The sequence below is a fragment of the Lipophrys pholis genome (assembly GCF_963383615.2).
Source record: "Lipophrys pholis genome assembly, chromosome: 22".
In the NCBI taxonomy this organism is placed as follows: domain Eukaryota; kingdom Metazoa; phylum Chordata; class Actinopteri; order Blenniiformes; family Blenniidae; genus Lipophrys; species Lipophrys pholis.
Window position 1 is genome coordinate 14668170 of NC_137644.1, and position 15674 is coordinate 14683843.

Below are 15674 nucleotides of genomic sequence, written 5' to 3' on the forward strand. Positions count from 1 at the left end.
TTATCAGTATTGCTACAAGGAGTATATTATAGGAACTGTACCAACCTTGTGTAAGTCATTGTTGGTTAGGGAAAAAGGCAGGTTGGATACATAAACGGTGCTTTTGCTCGGTGCCAAACCACCGCTCATGTTGGAGGAACAGGACACAGCGGGACGGAACCTGTGGACCCAAACCATCACACATGGAGGACAATCAATCAATCTACATGTATTGCAGACTCTTAGTCCATATACAAATATAAAATAAATAAACATGGAAAAACAGAGAAAACAGCAAACAGACAAACCGGGACGAAACCAATAAAATCCCAAAACACCACCACATATCAAACTTCAACTCCACAGCATTCCTACATTAAAATGGTCGTACACGTACGCGTTTCAACAAACAACTGGGAGCATTCACGAAATCACTTACCGGCACGGCTTCCGCCTGAATTAAAATATATGCCAGGGGAAGTTAAATGACAGTTTGGAGTATTTTTGAGGATACTCCTCGCTCATTTATTTGCAAACAGACACAAACGCCATGTCCGCAGTCCGTCGCTGTGTGATGACGTCAGTACGTAGAGCCGTGGTCCGTGTTAGCCGCCAGGAAAGCTAAGCTATTTTATTCACAGGCAAGGTAGGATTTATGCATTGTTTTTTTTATACAGCCTTGGGTTACGCATGGAGAGGGCGTGTGATGGTGTGGGTATTTGTTCGAGATTTTTTTAGGGGCAGTGAAAACGAGATCTTTTTTTACGTTAAATGAAACGTGCGGATGTGTGGTGCATACATGGAAGCTAGCTAATTAGCCATGCTAGCAGTCAGAGCTCAGTGGAGCTGTGGTACTAAAATCAAGATTCTCATAAAAAAGTCGTGAGGGCTTATTACTGAGGTCTTTATTTCATCAGGTGTTGCTGGCCAAATGTCCATTCTAGTCTGCCGAGAGCAACATCATCCGGATCATTTTCTGGATCACATTTCAAAACGTGCACATTGTTTTATTTCTCTTTTTGTGTGACAGTTGTGTCAAAGAAAACTTGACCAGAGCTTCCCAAAAACGAGTATTTGTGATCTTAACACTTAAAATTCTCTTTGCAGACGGTATTGAAGGATTTATTTTGTCAAGAGGTCCATCAGTTAAAAAGTAAGTCTTTTAAACAAGTCTTCTTTATGTTATTTCCATCGTGTTTTTATCATGTATCATCAAGTGGGTAATAAGGAATCATGACATTGTTAAAACATCAATTTCTGTTTAAAAATACTGTAAAGAGAGTATTTTATGTGCTGTGGTCTAGTGATAAAAAAAAAAGCTTTATAGTATTACTTCTGAAGGAATTGTGTTAAAATAATTTGTAATCCCACTCCTGCTGAGAGCAATGCAATATCTTCAACTCCCCGCAGTGACATACAGGAGAGACAGGAGTATACGAGAGGCATATGATGAGCGCTTTTCAACAGAAAGACAGGTGAGTTATTTGAACACAACTCCACTGTGTTTTTGGATGTGTTCGTAGATGTGTCCTTCATAATTAAGTAATGATACGCTCAGTCCACTGCGATATCTATTCAGGCATTTTGTACTCTTGGTTATATCCACACTGAGTGTCTGGGACAGTCCCAGGTGACTGGGACGTGGGAATAGTAACACAGAGAGTCACAGACACTTTCACTTGCAGTCCATTCAGAGAGACAGATTAATTTAACATGCACGTCTGTGGATTGTGGGAGGACGCTTGAGTTCACGGCCAAGGATGGTCCTGTTGGTCAGCAGGCACACGCAACACAACACAACTCTGAGGCACTATTCTATAATTCAATTTAATAACCACGTATTACACTATGTCAGTACAAGTGGCAAACACAGCAAAATACTGGGATCTGAGTCAAGAGGTCAGTCTTGCAGCAGTAAAAACAGGCTTCCTTGTTACTAACAGATTAGTGTTTGCATCTCATCAAAGCCATGTTGTAAGCGTGACTTACTAAAAATATGCTTAAGACTGCACAGGTCCTGCAGCAACAGAGTTTTACTGACAGACGTTCAAAGGATTTCATTTCTGGAAGCAGATTTGCCAAATTAAGCTCAAAGTCACGTCATTAGTTGTATATTCTAACTTTACAGGGTTGAGGAACATATACAAGTTGGTAAAGGAGAGTGTGGTGTTTGAATATTTCACTATATATTGTTCTGGAGACATCACATACAATGGCAAATTGTTGAAATTGCACTTATTCATTATTTTGAAAGTTGATCTTCTGGTTTTGCAAAATTGTCATTGACGTTCTAATGATGATCTTGTATATCTTTCAAAAAAAAAAAAATGTAAAAAGTAAAAACTTGGAAAAATGTATTTTTCTTTATAGGGTCCGTATCCCCGGGCTGCAGGAGGGGTGGAGAGGAGAGGCCCATTTAATCGGCCAGATGAAGATTATGGCCGTGGTGGGTATGAATATGAAGGAGGTCCGCGCTTTTACCCAAATGGAGGCGGCCCCCGCAACTACCATGAAGACCAGAGGGGCTACCACGGCGACAACCTTCATTTCCCGGCTGAACGTAGAGGCATTCCTCCTTCAAGGAGGGTGAGAACACCCATCTAATGTGTTCTGGACTTTCTGTATTCACATCATCGGAGTGCATGTCGAGAATTATCCGACCAAAACAGTTGCAGCTCAGTTCAGTTAATCAGGGGTTCTGAAGTTTCAAGTAGACTTATTTTCTGTTTGATTTGCTGCAACAGTTTTGTAAATTCATGGAGCTCTGAGTTATGATCAAAATTGTATGTTTCAAAAAAAAAAGCGTTATGTTTTGTAGCCGACAAAGCATTACCAGATGAAATCCAGAGAGTCTGTATTTTGGAAAAAAGTTTTTTAGTTGTTTGAGATTCTATGCTTTTCTTTATTGCATAGGAAGATTATCCTTACAGGGGACCGAGGGAGGATTCCCACCCAGGACGACCTATGGAGTTTGGGTAAATTGCTTCTATTTTTCTTACTTGAGCTAATGTCCTTCTTGCAGGAAGCAAATGTATGCGAACAAGACGTTTCACTTATGCTTATTCACAAGAGAGGTCTCTGCGGGTCGAGGTCAGTCCGTTCGTGTTTGTTTACAGCAGAGACTTTAAAACGTGGGAGGATGAGACCCCGTCCTCACAGAACCACATTGTACCTCAAAATCCCCCCCTAACCTCTCATCCCATATGAGAGATGAGTTGTTATTGTTAACAGCTGTTGGGACACAATACTAAACTAAAATTATTTTGTGATCTTGATGTCTTTGTCAGACATGCGGGTCTGCAGTTCCAACGAGCAGCATTTCAAAAGGGCAGCCGTTTGTTTCGAATACTGTTTCCTTGTTTGATTTGCATTTATGCTTCTGGCTTTTTGGCACCTGGTTCAATGTTTTTGTAGAAATAATGAGGTACATATGAAATACAATTAGTTTTCATGATAATGTACGACACAAAGTCTCCATCTGATTCATCCAGAGCATGAACGCGGGGTGCATGTAAACATATAATTTATTACATTATATGTCTATTAAAAGTAAGATTTCTATGCTTTCGCATGGTAATCGAGGTGCAACCATTTGTTGAGTGTAGCTCACATTTGCAGTTCACACCTGTATCTTTTTCTGGAGCCGAGGTAATGAGTTCATATTACAGGTTGATGGATTACTTTCCGTTTTGTGGTTGCATGCGAAGAATAACAAAGCCCTGAAATAAAATCCGACAATTAGCAGAGCTTTGTTACTATCCAGTGTTCATATTGTTGAAACTTGATTGCTTTCTGGTTTTTTATTACAGTAAATTTCCCCCCCCGTGTCAGTGAGAATTGGTCGGAAACCAAGAGATATTATGTTCAAACACCTGGACTCATTTTTGAAATGTCTTTTCCTATCACAGTAATAGAATTTATGGGGCGGAAAATAAAGGCAAACATAAATTTCACTGACTAGGTTCTCTCCACTTTAGAAGGCGGACGGGAAAAACAAAGACTCTCACGCCAAACATTTCAAGTTGTTTTAGGGCAGCGAGGTCAGGTCTGGCCCGTTGGTTCGTGGGTTTGATGTGGGTTGAGGTCAGATGTCATCGGCGGGGTCGTGTGGAGTTCTGGAAAGAGGCCCAGGGAGAATGTGTTTTCAGAGTTGCACAGGCTGTTTGTTCTGCTTAAGTCATGACAAGAAATACCTTGCTTGTGATAATTAACAGGAAGTTTGTGTGTGTGTCTTCAATATGTGTCATACCTCTGTGTTCCCCCCCCCCCCCTCAGTGCCCGCGCACCGCCACCCCATAACGTGCGAAACCAGGGCATCTACCCTGCGCCCAGATCGCTCCCAGAGAGCGGAGAAGACACACTAGTGCAGGCCATCCTCAACCTTGACAGAGGGTACGAGTGAACGTCGGCTTTGTCTTTGCTATTGTCTTCAGTGTGACGCCCTCGTCTAAACTATACGCCACCTTTGCTTTAAAGGCAAACAATCCAACAGTCAGAGGGGGAAATCTGTTGTTTAGAATGAAAATCCGTTTTTATAAGTCGCTCACACGATCCCTCTTTTCCCAGGGAGGACCGAGACCACTTCAGGCGAAAGGCAGCTCCGTTCCCTCCCATCAGAGACCGCTCCCCTCACAGTCGCTCCGGCTCCAGCGTGAGCAGCAGAGGATACTCGCCGGACAGAGCCAAGGCCCTGCCCTTTCCTGCACAGCAAGGCAAGAGTATGTAGAGATGGAAGCTCCCCCTCAACTTCTGCAATAAACTGCTCCTAAGAAAGATTAATATCAACTTGCAAATCATCAAAAAAACCAAGCGTCGTAAAGTATACCAGTTCCACAAAACAAAGAGTTGGAATGTTAAGAATTTGTTTTGGCATATACCCAAAATTTTAATGCTAAATCAAAATTGACCAGCATAAATATATGAATCTTCTCTCATCTAATTATCCTCGATAAGGCTGTACTATCTATGGTGCAGTAAATACTGTATATAGGCTCTGGCTTCAGAAATGCAGGCTGTGAAATTGAAGTAACGCCACTTTTGTGCATTAGGTGACAGTCGTGAGCTACTGCACTACACATTGTGAAAAAAGCCTTTTGTTTTAAGACTGCCAGAATTTCTTGTGTTTTTTTTTATTTGGCTTTTTTTGTTTTGTTTAGGATTAAGATGCTGGATTTTTTTCAAGACTGATCCGACTGTGCTAAACTGATTAACTTGCACTTTACATTACAAATTTCTCCCCACACACAATAAGTAGAAATCATTGGATTAATATAATGTCTTTACTTATCTTTTATTTGTTGTTAATTCCTCACTGTATGTTTTAATGACTGTTACGTATTTGAGCATGTGGTGATTGAATTTTGTCAAAACCCAACAGCATGATGTTGCAGATTATTCCCGTCACTGCATCCAGGTTCAGATTTTAGACACGACTCATTTTGTTACGTTGAAGTCATAGAGGAAAAAGAGCTACTGCCTGTACCGTTACTCATTTGAAAGATAAGCGGCACAAAAATAATCCCCTCAAAACAGACAAGGTTGCTGCAAGACCGCATGTTTTTTTTTGTTTTAGTTTTTTTTGGTTTTTTTAATGTTCTACCCCTAAAATCTGCACTCATTGTTTTGAAATGCTTTTTTCCCCCCTTCCTCTTCCAGTTGTTCTTTCATTGTCTGGCTGTGACTGATATTATGGCTGACTGGCTTTTTTAGGTGTTGACGGGCCAGAGGGTCACGCAGTAACTTCTGAGCACCTCTGGGGGGCACTCTTTCCTCAACAGAGTGGACCTGACACTATGGGTCTGTACATTGAGCCATGATATCGAGCTTGGACTTGGGTGAAAACAGGCTTAAAGGTTATTTAGCCAAATTTCCTGAGAAAGATGTACTTCAATGATTAAAAAAAAAAAAAATAAATACTGCATTCCTGCTATTCAACCAAACCTTTAAATGAACTCTGGTGTCTGTTTTGACACTTAGTTTTCACCCAGGTCTGAAGCAAGTTGCATTATTAAATTTCTTCCCCTAATTAGAAAGTAGTGAACTTAGATTGAATCCCCACCTTCTCATGTGGAGCTTCGACAGCGAAGAAGCGTTTGCATTGATTGTAAACTGCATTAGTGCAAACGTTTCACTTCTTAAACCGCATGTTGGTCGTCGTCTTTTCATGTCTCCTGCATCTTTAGATTAGATCTCCCGTCATCCACCATGCTCGCCATCGCGCCTGCTTTCCCTGTATTGTGTGTGCTTGTTGGATATTAATTATCCAATTATCCAGTGTAAAATGGTTTAGAAAAGGCCTTATTTCAACAAATCCAAAGCGGAGAGATAATCGCAACTATTTCTTAGAGTGCTGGTACAGTAAGCATGTTTAACTCCATTCATAAGACGCTTCAGACCCAACGCTCTCTGTTCTTTGTCCCGCATGCAGCTCAAGTAAAGCTTGAGACGCTGTGTCTGTTCTTTGTCTTGTTTCTTGCGCAATTTATTTTTATTTTTTTTAAATTGTCTTTCAGTGATTGTTGCTCCTATGGTACGTTTGTTATTCATGGTGCTTCTGCTGGAAAGAGCATCCACCAGGAAGCGCAAGCTGAAGTCAATCTGCAAAATTAAGAGTAGTTTTGAAGTTGTGCATTGTGAATGTAAAAAAAATAGGATGTTTTCCCATTAGTTTTATAAGCCATGAAACAGTGTCCTTTGTGATGGACATAATCAGTGTCTTATCGGGTTTGTCCCGTCAACGATTGAAGAGACTTTTTGTCAAAGGGCCTACAGCAAGAACAACTCTCTATAGCTGTTGTCAAGGAGAGATTCAGTCTAAAAACCGTGGTGGTTTTTCTAGTTTTTAAATTAGTAGCTGGGGACATATGCATACTGCGGCGCACATTCTTTAACCAACCCAGAGAACAAATTGATAAAGGAAGAGGAGGTGACGTGCGGGGAGTTTGTTTCAGAAATATGAAAAGGTTACAGTCGTTAAACTTAACTGATTCCCAGTCTGGGTAACCCGAGAGTGACATGGAGCGTTTCTAATGTGTCCTGCAGCGAGCCTTCCTCCCCATTCTGTCTGCCACTTTGTCAGGCCTCATAAAGATGCCACCAGGTCGTGTGTAGAAGTCCAGGGGAGGAGGTGTAGGATGTCTGATGAATATTCCTGAAGGTTTAAGCTTCCACTCTGGAGTGTTTTTGTTTCATTTCTGGGTGCTTGGAGTTCACGTTGGTTGGTAGTGTTGATTGCACGGCCTTGGAAGGGTGTATATACTTTTAGCCCCTGGTGGGACTTGATGCCTCAAAAGAAAAAGAAAAACATTGGCAGAGGAACAAATGGAAAGCGAAGCATGTGGAAAGGATGCTGTGTCTGCAAAGTGAATGTGTCACTCTGGATTTACCCACTGGAGTTATGAACAATCCGCCTCCTGATTGTTCCAGATGTTGTAGCTTAGGTACACGCCTGGATCCTGGGACCAAACATCAAAACTATCCCTGAGCCCGTTTACCATCAGCACATACAACCCATGCCGACTTTCCAGACATACTAATTGTCCTTTTTCTATTTAGAATTCCCCTTTACTGCTCCTTCCTTTTTCTCCTTCCAAATCCTTATCCTCATGTTGTTGTGCTTCTGATTTATGTCACACTTTGTTAAAATTTTTTATTTTTTTGTCCCTTTTTATATTTTTTAGACAAAATTCCTGGCCTGTCAAGAGAAGGCTCGCCACACAGTGCAACGTCAAACAAGGTAAGCTTCGGCTAAACCGATGCTCTGAGGTTTTATGAAGTACAAACAACGAAAGTGCTTTCTTTTTTTTTTTCATTCATAAATGTGTCTAGTTTAAGACGGGGAAAAAACCAGTACAGCGCAGTACAGTGAATTTTTTCTGCATCTGGAACTTCTTAAAGCCCATCCTTCTAATAAGTGTTTAGTCCCATTGAGGTATGGTAATGGGCGTTAAAGTGGCCCTCATGCACGGCACAAAAGCCACCCAACCTGAGCTTTGTTTACCTGAGATATAAGCACAATTCAATCACAAGAACCTGTAATGTACAGAGAAAAACGCTCAAATGTATACCAAGATTGAGGAGAAAAAGGAAAAAAAGAAGTATTGAAATGTAGATATCTCCTGACGTTTTTACAAATAATTTGTTTTTGCTGAAATCATCAATCTCCAGCTATGCAGAGGAGTGTAAATAGAATCAGATGTGATTCCGCCGCAGTGCGTCTGGCTGTGGCCACCCAGGAGCGCAGAGGCCAAGTCAGTAGCCCGAGTCATAACTTTATCACAGGATCTTTACCGCAAAAGCCAGGAGAAGTCCCCGTGGAACTCATTGGGACGTGTTTACAATGAACAATCATTTCCTTTTACCGTCGAAGAGTATGACCGTGTTCGTTAGCCCCGGGTGTCTGGGAGTCGTCGCGAGCCGGTTGGTCTTGTGACTGTGAGGAATTGGTGCAGTCTCAACACACCTTTTCACGACGCTTCACCACGTTGTTTACTGCGTTCACGTGGCGTCGGCTGGAACGGCTTGGAAAGATTCCCGTCGTATTGGCTCGTGGGCGATCGTGTAAAAGTGAGCCGCCGACATTGTGAACTTGTGAACATCACATGCTTTGAATTACACGTACGATTAATAAAGATTTAAAGAAAAACCATACTGATTAAATACCACCGACCATTCCAGAAGTCCCTTTATATCAGTTTGTTGATTCATGATATGCTCAAAGTTTACATATTCAAAGTTTCTTCTGAAACAAACTGAACAAAGTCGGCTCCAAACTGTTTTTTAGATGTGGCCGTTCCTCTCACACACACATGCAGATCATCATGTTGGCAGTTCAGTATCGGCCTGGTGTTTTCTCTGGTCTGTGGTAAATGTTTTAGCGGTATTGTGCTCACCAGTCTAAAAAAAAAACGTAAAGCCTTTTTCTCCAGTCATCCACAATAAGTTTTGTTTTAATGGCTTTAATGCCTCAAGTGAAATTGAGAGTCACTGACACAGGACAGACCACCTTTAATGACTTTTAGCATTTATACAAACATTAGTCCTCTTTGATCAAAGGGGCCTATAAAACTATGTTTAAATGCTGCTTTAATGTCGAGGTGGTTTTGGGGTCAGTTTGTGGTTTCTCTAAAGAAGTTTTCCGAAACGTTCCCCTTCACCACTCCAGCAATGAGAAGTGTTTGAGTTTGATCTGCGTGCAGCACACTGAAAAGCCAAGCGGCGGTGATGTCCTTGTGTTTGACGATGGCGACGGGGCCACTTTCAAGAGATACGAACACTGCCGACGCCGGGTTCGACACAGAGAAGGGCGCGTCAAAGAGCAACGGCAACAAATGACAAGATCCGTCCTCCGTGCTTTATACACAAGAAATTACAAGATGCAACGTCTAAACATTTTTTTTTTTTTTCCTGCCCTCCTAATGTGCATCTCTGTAAGAACCACCCACCACCACCCAATCAACTGCTGTGATGAAAGTTTTACCAAGTGCTCCACCCCTACACACACACACACACACACACACACACACACACACTCTGCTGCATCTGCTCCTGTGTTTGATCTAGCCTGTGGTGCATTGTTGTTCCCTGTTCTCGGGGCACAAACCCATAACCTTGGCCAAGATGAAAGGGCCTGCGCTGTGCCCCCAGTAAAGCTTGCACTAATGGCCCCGGTCACTGCCTGCTGTGGAGATTCAACAAACACACACGCAGGCTTTCTGGAGCCATCCCAGACAGAGGAGACCAGAGAGGGGTCCTAAAGAGCAGCCGGGGCTCTGGCCGCGAGCCAGGGCGGCCTCATGGGTGGAGAGCATGTCCTGGAACGGAAAAAGGTCACCAGAAGGTTTCTGCTCTGCTCAGTAAATTCCTCTCGCTTTCAGTCGGGTTTTGTACCGGCCAAGGTAACGGCTCAGACCAGTGAGATCCCCACTATGTTAGACTGTCGGGGTGAGTGAGGAAAATCCACAAAACGTCAAGAGTGTTTGAGTCCAGCTGAAAATGGATGTAGTTCTCACATTGGTATTAAAGCTTGACATTAGATTAATATTGTTTTTTGTTTAGTCTTTTTTTTTTTTCTTCGTTTTTGATGGAAGCGATGAAGACTGAATATCTTTCATACTTTTCCCAGGCAGAGCCTCAGGGAGGAAATAGGAAATAAGGATGATGCGTTATGAGTTGCGCTTTTTATTTTAGACCGCACTGAGTTCTGCGACGGACCATCTCTTATAATTTCTTTTCCTCCGTCATCCAGGGATGAAACCTGACAGAGTCTCTGGCCGGTTTCCTTTAATGTACGAGTGGGTTTTAGTCACGGTCGGGCGGCTCTGCTCCTTGGCCCCCGAAGTCCGATAGTATCGGCGAAACGAGCAAGTTGACCTCGTTTCTGCCCTTTGCTCTCTCCTCTGGCCTTTACAGTAATACTAATGAGTTTTAGCGTTTCCAGTCTGCTCATTAGACGTCTCATTGTAGCTTGTCTGACTCCCTATTCTCTGACGACTCTAAAGCTTCACGTATTTTACGTATTGATCACTTACGAGCACTGGGAGAACTCAACAAACTTCAAAGGTAGATTTTAAATCTTAAACTGTGACATACTTGGATTATCAGCGGAAGGAAATAGTTTCTTTGTCTTCGTCTGGGTGGATGGACGTCCATGTGCTCGTTTAGCGGAGGACGCCCTGCCCTGACTTTGCAGCTATAGGAGCTTCTATATATCTGAATCATGTCCCTTTTGTACGCCTCATTGGCTACATCTTCCCTGTAAAGTTAGTCAGTAGGTCATTGCACTGTGCTGACGGTTTGCTCTGTACTTCTTTTGCACTTTGTGGGGATTGTCGCTGTCGGGTTTTGTCCGGACGCTTTTACGATTGCGTTTAAAGTGCGAGTCGGCCATATTCCTATTTCTTTCTGGTTTTCACCCCAAGCACTTTCCAAACCCTCCCTTCGCTCTACCTGCAGGAGGAGAATCATCCTCCGGAAGCAGAGAAAGAGGAACCCTTAGTGGCCACCGTTGTGGAAGAGAGCCAAAAGCCAACAGAAAACTTTCAGGAGCGACGAGCCCTGGCCATCGCAGCCAAAGCCCAGGAAATCGAAAAGGTACTTCTCCATCACTCAACATTGGTCTTTTACTGATTTCAATTGGGCCAAGCTGAGAAAAAGCCCAGTGCTGGATCCCCCAATTTTCTTTTGTATATTTTTTTAACTTTTCACCAACAACTAGCTCTTGTGGCTTTTTTTTTTTTTAATGGATTTGCAGTTTTAACAGTTTTAGAACAGCCAAGCATTCGGTTAATTATTGGTGAAGCTAAATTTACCACTTTCCTCCTGGAGCTCTTGTTAGTCGCTCTTGTTTTGCCTGCAAGTATTTGCTCTTGATACCCAACAGCAGCTTGTTGTTGATGAAAATTGCTCATGCCCGTTGGATTTTGGGAACTTTTAAACAATGGTACATGCCACAAAAACCCATAAACGAAAGGCAGCAGCTAACTGCAGCTCAGACTCGGTGTAGGATTTCGCGTTTAATAAATTGAGAGGTTGGACTGTTCGACGGAGCTTAAACTACCCCCGGGCCCGAGGTTCCCGCTCCGCTCAGTTATCTAATGAAGGCCATTCCTGCACCAGCGAGCACCACCGCTGGTTTACTGAGGCCATTAAACCTGAGTGAGCTCTGCCCCGGAGCACACGCCACGCTCTCACATTCTGCTGCACCACGGAGCCTATAGGCCGTTATAACACCGCTGCTGCTGACGCTGCAGCTTTTGGCCTGTTTTACAGCCTGTCTCTCTCTCCCCTTCTCTCCATCTGTGTCTTCTCTTCATTTTAAGACTTCTTTTTTTTTTTTTAACCATTCGAGCTGTGTCAGCTATATTTCATATTGTCAGGTATCGCAGGAAGATTTGAAGCAACAGAGTACAAAAGAATTATAAGAACTTCTGTCTTGTTGATCGTTCGTTGATAGTCCTCGTTGACGCTCGGAGACTCTTTCGTCTTGACCATTTGGATGACAGTTGTTTGTGATTTGGCAGCTCTCTCTATGAGAACTAAAGAAGTTTCCTTGTGAGCATTTTAAGCCTTTAGATCCTTGTAGTTTTCTGAAAGACTTTGTTTGTTTACCCTCTGAAGACACAGACAAACCAATCCACCGCAAGAAAATTTATACGCACTTTTCTAGTGGCTGTTATTAATGCGCCATCATGCCCACGGCACCATCAAATAAAGTGCTGCTTCACTCTGAACAAACAAAGCCACTTTCACATGTGTGGTTGTAGGCACTTTGCATTCAGCCGCCTGACAAGTGTCAGCCAGATGTTTGGCTTTTCCGCAGTCAATCTGGTCTCGCCATCTCTGGTACACACATACAGAATTCAGTAGCACTCTGCAGCCCCCCTCCCCCCCCCCAAAAAGAAAAAAAAGCTCACCAACTGTCGCTACAGCGATCACAACCCCAGCTTTCCATCATCGGGCGGACGCCATGCCGGGCCGCGTTACCTCAGAGCGTTTCTCATGTTTGTGCGGCTAAGTGAAGTTGGCTCGCCGAAAGTCAACCTGAGCCCGCTCTCATCATCCAAGTTGACTTTGGCCGCAGTACAGACTAACTGGTTATAGTGAGTGACAGGGCATGAGAGGCAATAAAGGGTATTATGCGCTACTCCGCATAGCCCAGACTGCGATACAAAGAGAGTTTTATTTCATTTGTTGAGGAATCTAAATATATTTGGCCGCAAGATAGAAAGCCAGACGTCTCCAGCCCCTTGAGGGATTTTACTCTTGGAGATCGCAGGACTATACTGAGGCCCCCCCCAACTCTTTCATTCCTGTTCTGTTTCTCTCATTTCTGAAGCCAGGCAGCCCAACACTCTCACTCACAATCTCCCCCCACGAACAAATATCCAGTCCTCAAACTACTCTCGGTTCAAACACCCCATAAGAACCTGCTTATATAAGTAAAACCCACAAGAACTGACACAGATGCTGCGTTTCTTCAGCAAACCCCACCCAAAGACAAGAAGCGGTCCCTTCCTTCCTGACTGGATAACAGAGAGATTTCAGGAAGTGCTGCTGAATACAGGAAGTGTGTTGAATAACAGCTTTCCATGTATTATTAGAAGCTGTTGTCCACACGCTGATTGGATACTTCCTCTGTAATCACATTTATAAATGCACCGTTATCAGCTGTCGAACGAAAAGTAATGGACACCGATAAGAGAATCAAAAGCTTTGCTGCTAAATTCAGCAAAGTGCTGAAGTGAAGCGTTCCAGGATCCGCTGTTTGAGCACATTAGTCGTTCTGACTATTGTGTAATATTATATTGTAGATGGGATTACAGCGGCGGGGTGGTGTTTTTGCGTCATCACTTTTTCCTGTTCGCCCTGAATTTCCTGTAAAATGATGTTGTTAAGATGCTGCTGATAGATCATAACTATTTGTCTGCGTTGTCACTGCACGTCTTAATGTTCAAGTCCGATCAGATTCTTTTTTGCGCAGTTGTGCGCGCTTTGAAAACATGACAACTTGACGAACGCCTTTGTTTTTGTTGTTTGTAGCACAGCCCTACTAGCTTTTCTCCTATGTGGTTGATGGAAATAATAGGAAGATCTCACCTCAAATAACTTCAGTCGCTCAATTTATAGAAGAGATTTACATCAGTGAGAGCAGTCTGTAATTTGTTTTAATGCACAAGTGCAACAGAAATGTTTTTAATGCATATTTTGGTAAGTTGCCATCTGTTGTTGCAAGTTGCATTAAGTCTGTTTGACAGCAGATCTTTACTTGTGATCTCGCCTCTTCTCCAAGCATGCTCTCTGTTCTAGGAACATTGTAAAAATCTATAAATAAGCCGGAGAGTTCGGGTGCCCTGCAGCACTGAAGCCACAGTCGGTATCCGGTGAATGGCTGAAGCTCACCCTCGCCTGACCTAATTTAACACACAAAACCACTTCTATAAATGCATTTAACCACACACAGCCCTTGTCGCCGGAAGTATCCCCACATTAGCCTGCGGCACATCGGCTCCGTGCTTGACGTGTTGGCATTATCTATGGGTTAATTCACTTCCACTCAGTTCCTTCCTCCTTTCACTGCATTTTAATCAGTGTCTCTTCTTTGACAGACAAAACACTGAATATTCAGGATTGGAGAACAGATCTTGGTTTTGAAATGTGTCAAAGTGACATGATCTTGCCATTCCTTTATGAGACATTTGAGGCGTTGTGTGAAATTCTCAGACCAAGCTCCAGCGTCTCTTCCTCATTGTTCCTCTGACACCTGTTACAAGCCCCTAAGCCTCCACCAAAGTGTGGTTTTACTGTCTCTCGGGCCTTTCTATTCTATATAAAGTGCCCCAATTAAACTTGAGAGTATCAGTGTTTATCATTTGACACTCCGTCGTGTGTGTTAACACCAGTGTGACCAGCTCAGGGCACAGCGGCGCTGGGGTATTTACGCCTAGGCGACAGGTAGGGCAGGAAGGAAACCGCTCATCATCCCCTTCAATTAAGAGCTTTTCCCTCAAAGCTCTTGAAGCCCCAACCATCAACATTTTCCCGACCAAATCGTGCATACAGATGGGAAGTGAAAAGAAAGAAAAAAAAATCACTTCCGGGGCTGTTTGGAAAACTTTTGCTGTTTTTTTTCTGTTTTTTTTAAATGTCTTAACAAAGCCAAAATCTTTCTTGTAGGTGTACCGCCAGGACTGCGAGACGTTTGGGATGGTGGTGAAAATGCTGGTGGCGAAAGATCCGAACTTGGAGAAACAGCTGCAGGTCCCCCTCAGGGAGAACCTGGGTGAGATCCGCGAGCGTTGCCTGGAGGACCTCAAACACTTCATCAGCGAGCTGGACGAGGTGGTTCGGCAGCCAGAACCCTCCGCCTGCGATTCCACCACTTCTTCGGGCCATAAACTTTCAAAGACAGCAGTCAATCACAGCTCATCTTACTGACGCAAGCGCCCGATCCGCTGCAGTGACGTGAGCCTTCGTATCGGTTGGATTTACAGCTCGGACTGTGGATTGCTGAGAAATGCGAGGAACGGCTCAGCATGGAGAGGACGTGCATTATATATGAGAATGGACAGTGTTATTTTTGAACAGAACATTTATTATCTTCAAGTTCTCTGGGGACATTTGTTCATTTGTATAATATTACAAAAAAAATGGTTTTCTGTTAAATGCTGTTCACAAACGTTTCTTTTATTTAAAAAATATACTCGTCTTTGGTCCTTCGGAAGATGTTTGCCTGGAATTTATTTAACCTTTTCTAATGAAAGTGTGTTGTTGAACACAACCTCAGTTCTCTCGCATGATCACACTTTTTGTAGTATTTTCAGTTATGTAAATCTTTCATTTGTAGCAGTCGGCTATTACGACGAGGTGCTGCTAAAATTTGTATAACTTTGTACTGACTAGAAATGCCAGTTTATTTTTTTGTTGTTCCAATTTGCTTTACAACACTTTATATTGTTTTTAAAATGACACCAAGCCTGTTCATGTGGAGACAAAGCTCTCAACTAAACTGATATGTCTGAAGGTTGCAGTAAATATTTCTAATAAAGGTTTGCATTCTCTTTTACCACAAGGTGCGAGTTTAGTTAAAAAATATTGTCTAATAAGCACTTAAAACATTTTGTGCATGTCGTCATTAATTACAAATTAAAGCATGGAACGTGTTCAAGTGTTAAAACTCAACAAAGGCAACAAAGGAC

The 15674-nt window shown here is 42.8% G+C and overlaps 2 protein-coding genes across 6 annotated transcripts in view; one reads left to right on the top strand and one right to left on the bottom strand.

Moving 5' to 3' along the window:
- The window catches only part of zcrb1 (zinc finger CCHC-type and RNA binding motif 1), a 2742-nt gene extending 2187 nt beyond the window's left edge, over nt 1–555 (bottom strand). Inside the window, exons 1-2 of the mRNA XM_080492370.1 lie at nt 419–555; nt 46–160 (exon numbers count right to left, since the gene is read on the bottom strand). Coding sequence (XP_080348496.1) covers nt 46–129 — 84 coding nt within the window. The 5' untranslated portion in view covers nt 130–160; nt 419–555. The remainder of the gene's footprint in view (nt 1–45; nt 161–418) is intronic.
- The window catches only part of pphln1 (periphilin 1), a 20279-nt gene extending 4624 nt beyond the window's left edge, over nt 1–15655 (top strand). The window contains exons 1-11 of one of the 5 annotated variants that reach the window (XM_080492366.1): nt 553–625; nt 1087–1132; nt 1390–1454; nt 2350–2565; nt 2893–2954; nt 4255–4371; nt 4546–4691; nt 5689–5775; nt 7659–7714; nt 10933–11070; nt 14653–15655. In XM_080492366.1, the coding sequence (XP_080348492.1) occupies nt 1132; nt 1390–1454; nt 2350–2565; nt 2893–2954; nt 4255–4371; nt 4546–4691; nt 5689–5775; nt 7659–7714; nt 10933–11070; nt 14653–14913 (1149 nt within the window). In that variant the 5' untranslated portion in view covers nt 553–625; nt 1087–1131 and the 3' untranslated portion in view covers nt 14914–15655. Of the gene's footprint in view, nt 1–552; nt 626–1086; nt 1133–1389; nt 1455–2349; nt 2566–2892; nt 2955–4254; nt 4372–4545; nt 4698–5688; nt 5776–7658; nt 7715–10932; nt 11071–14652 lie in introns of those variants that run through there. The other 4 variants (XM_080492365.1, XM_080492369.1, XM_080492368.1 and 1 more) reach the window with 4 other exon arrangements.
- The last annotated feature ends 19 nt before the right edge of the window (nt 15656–15674 follow it).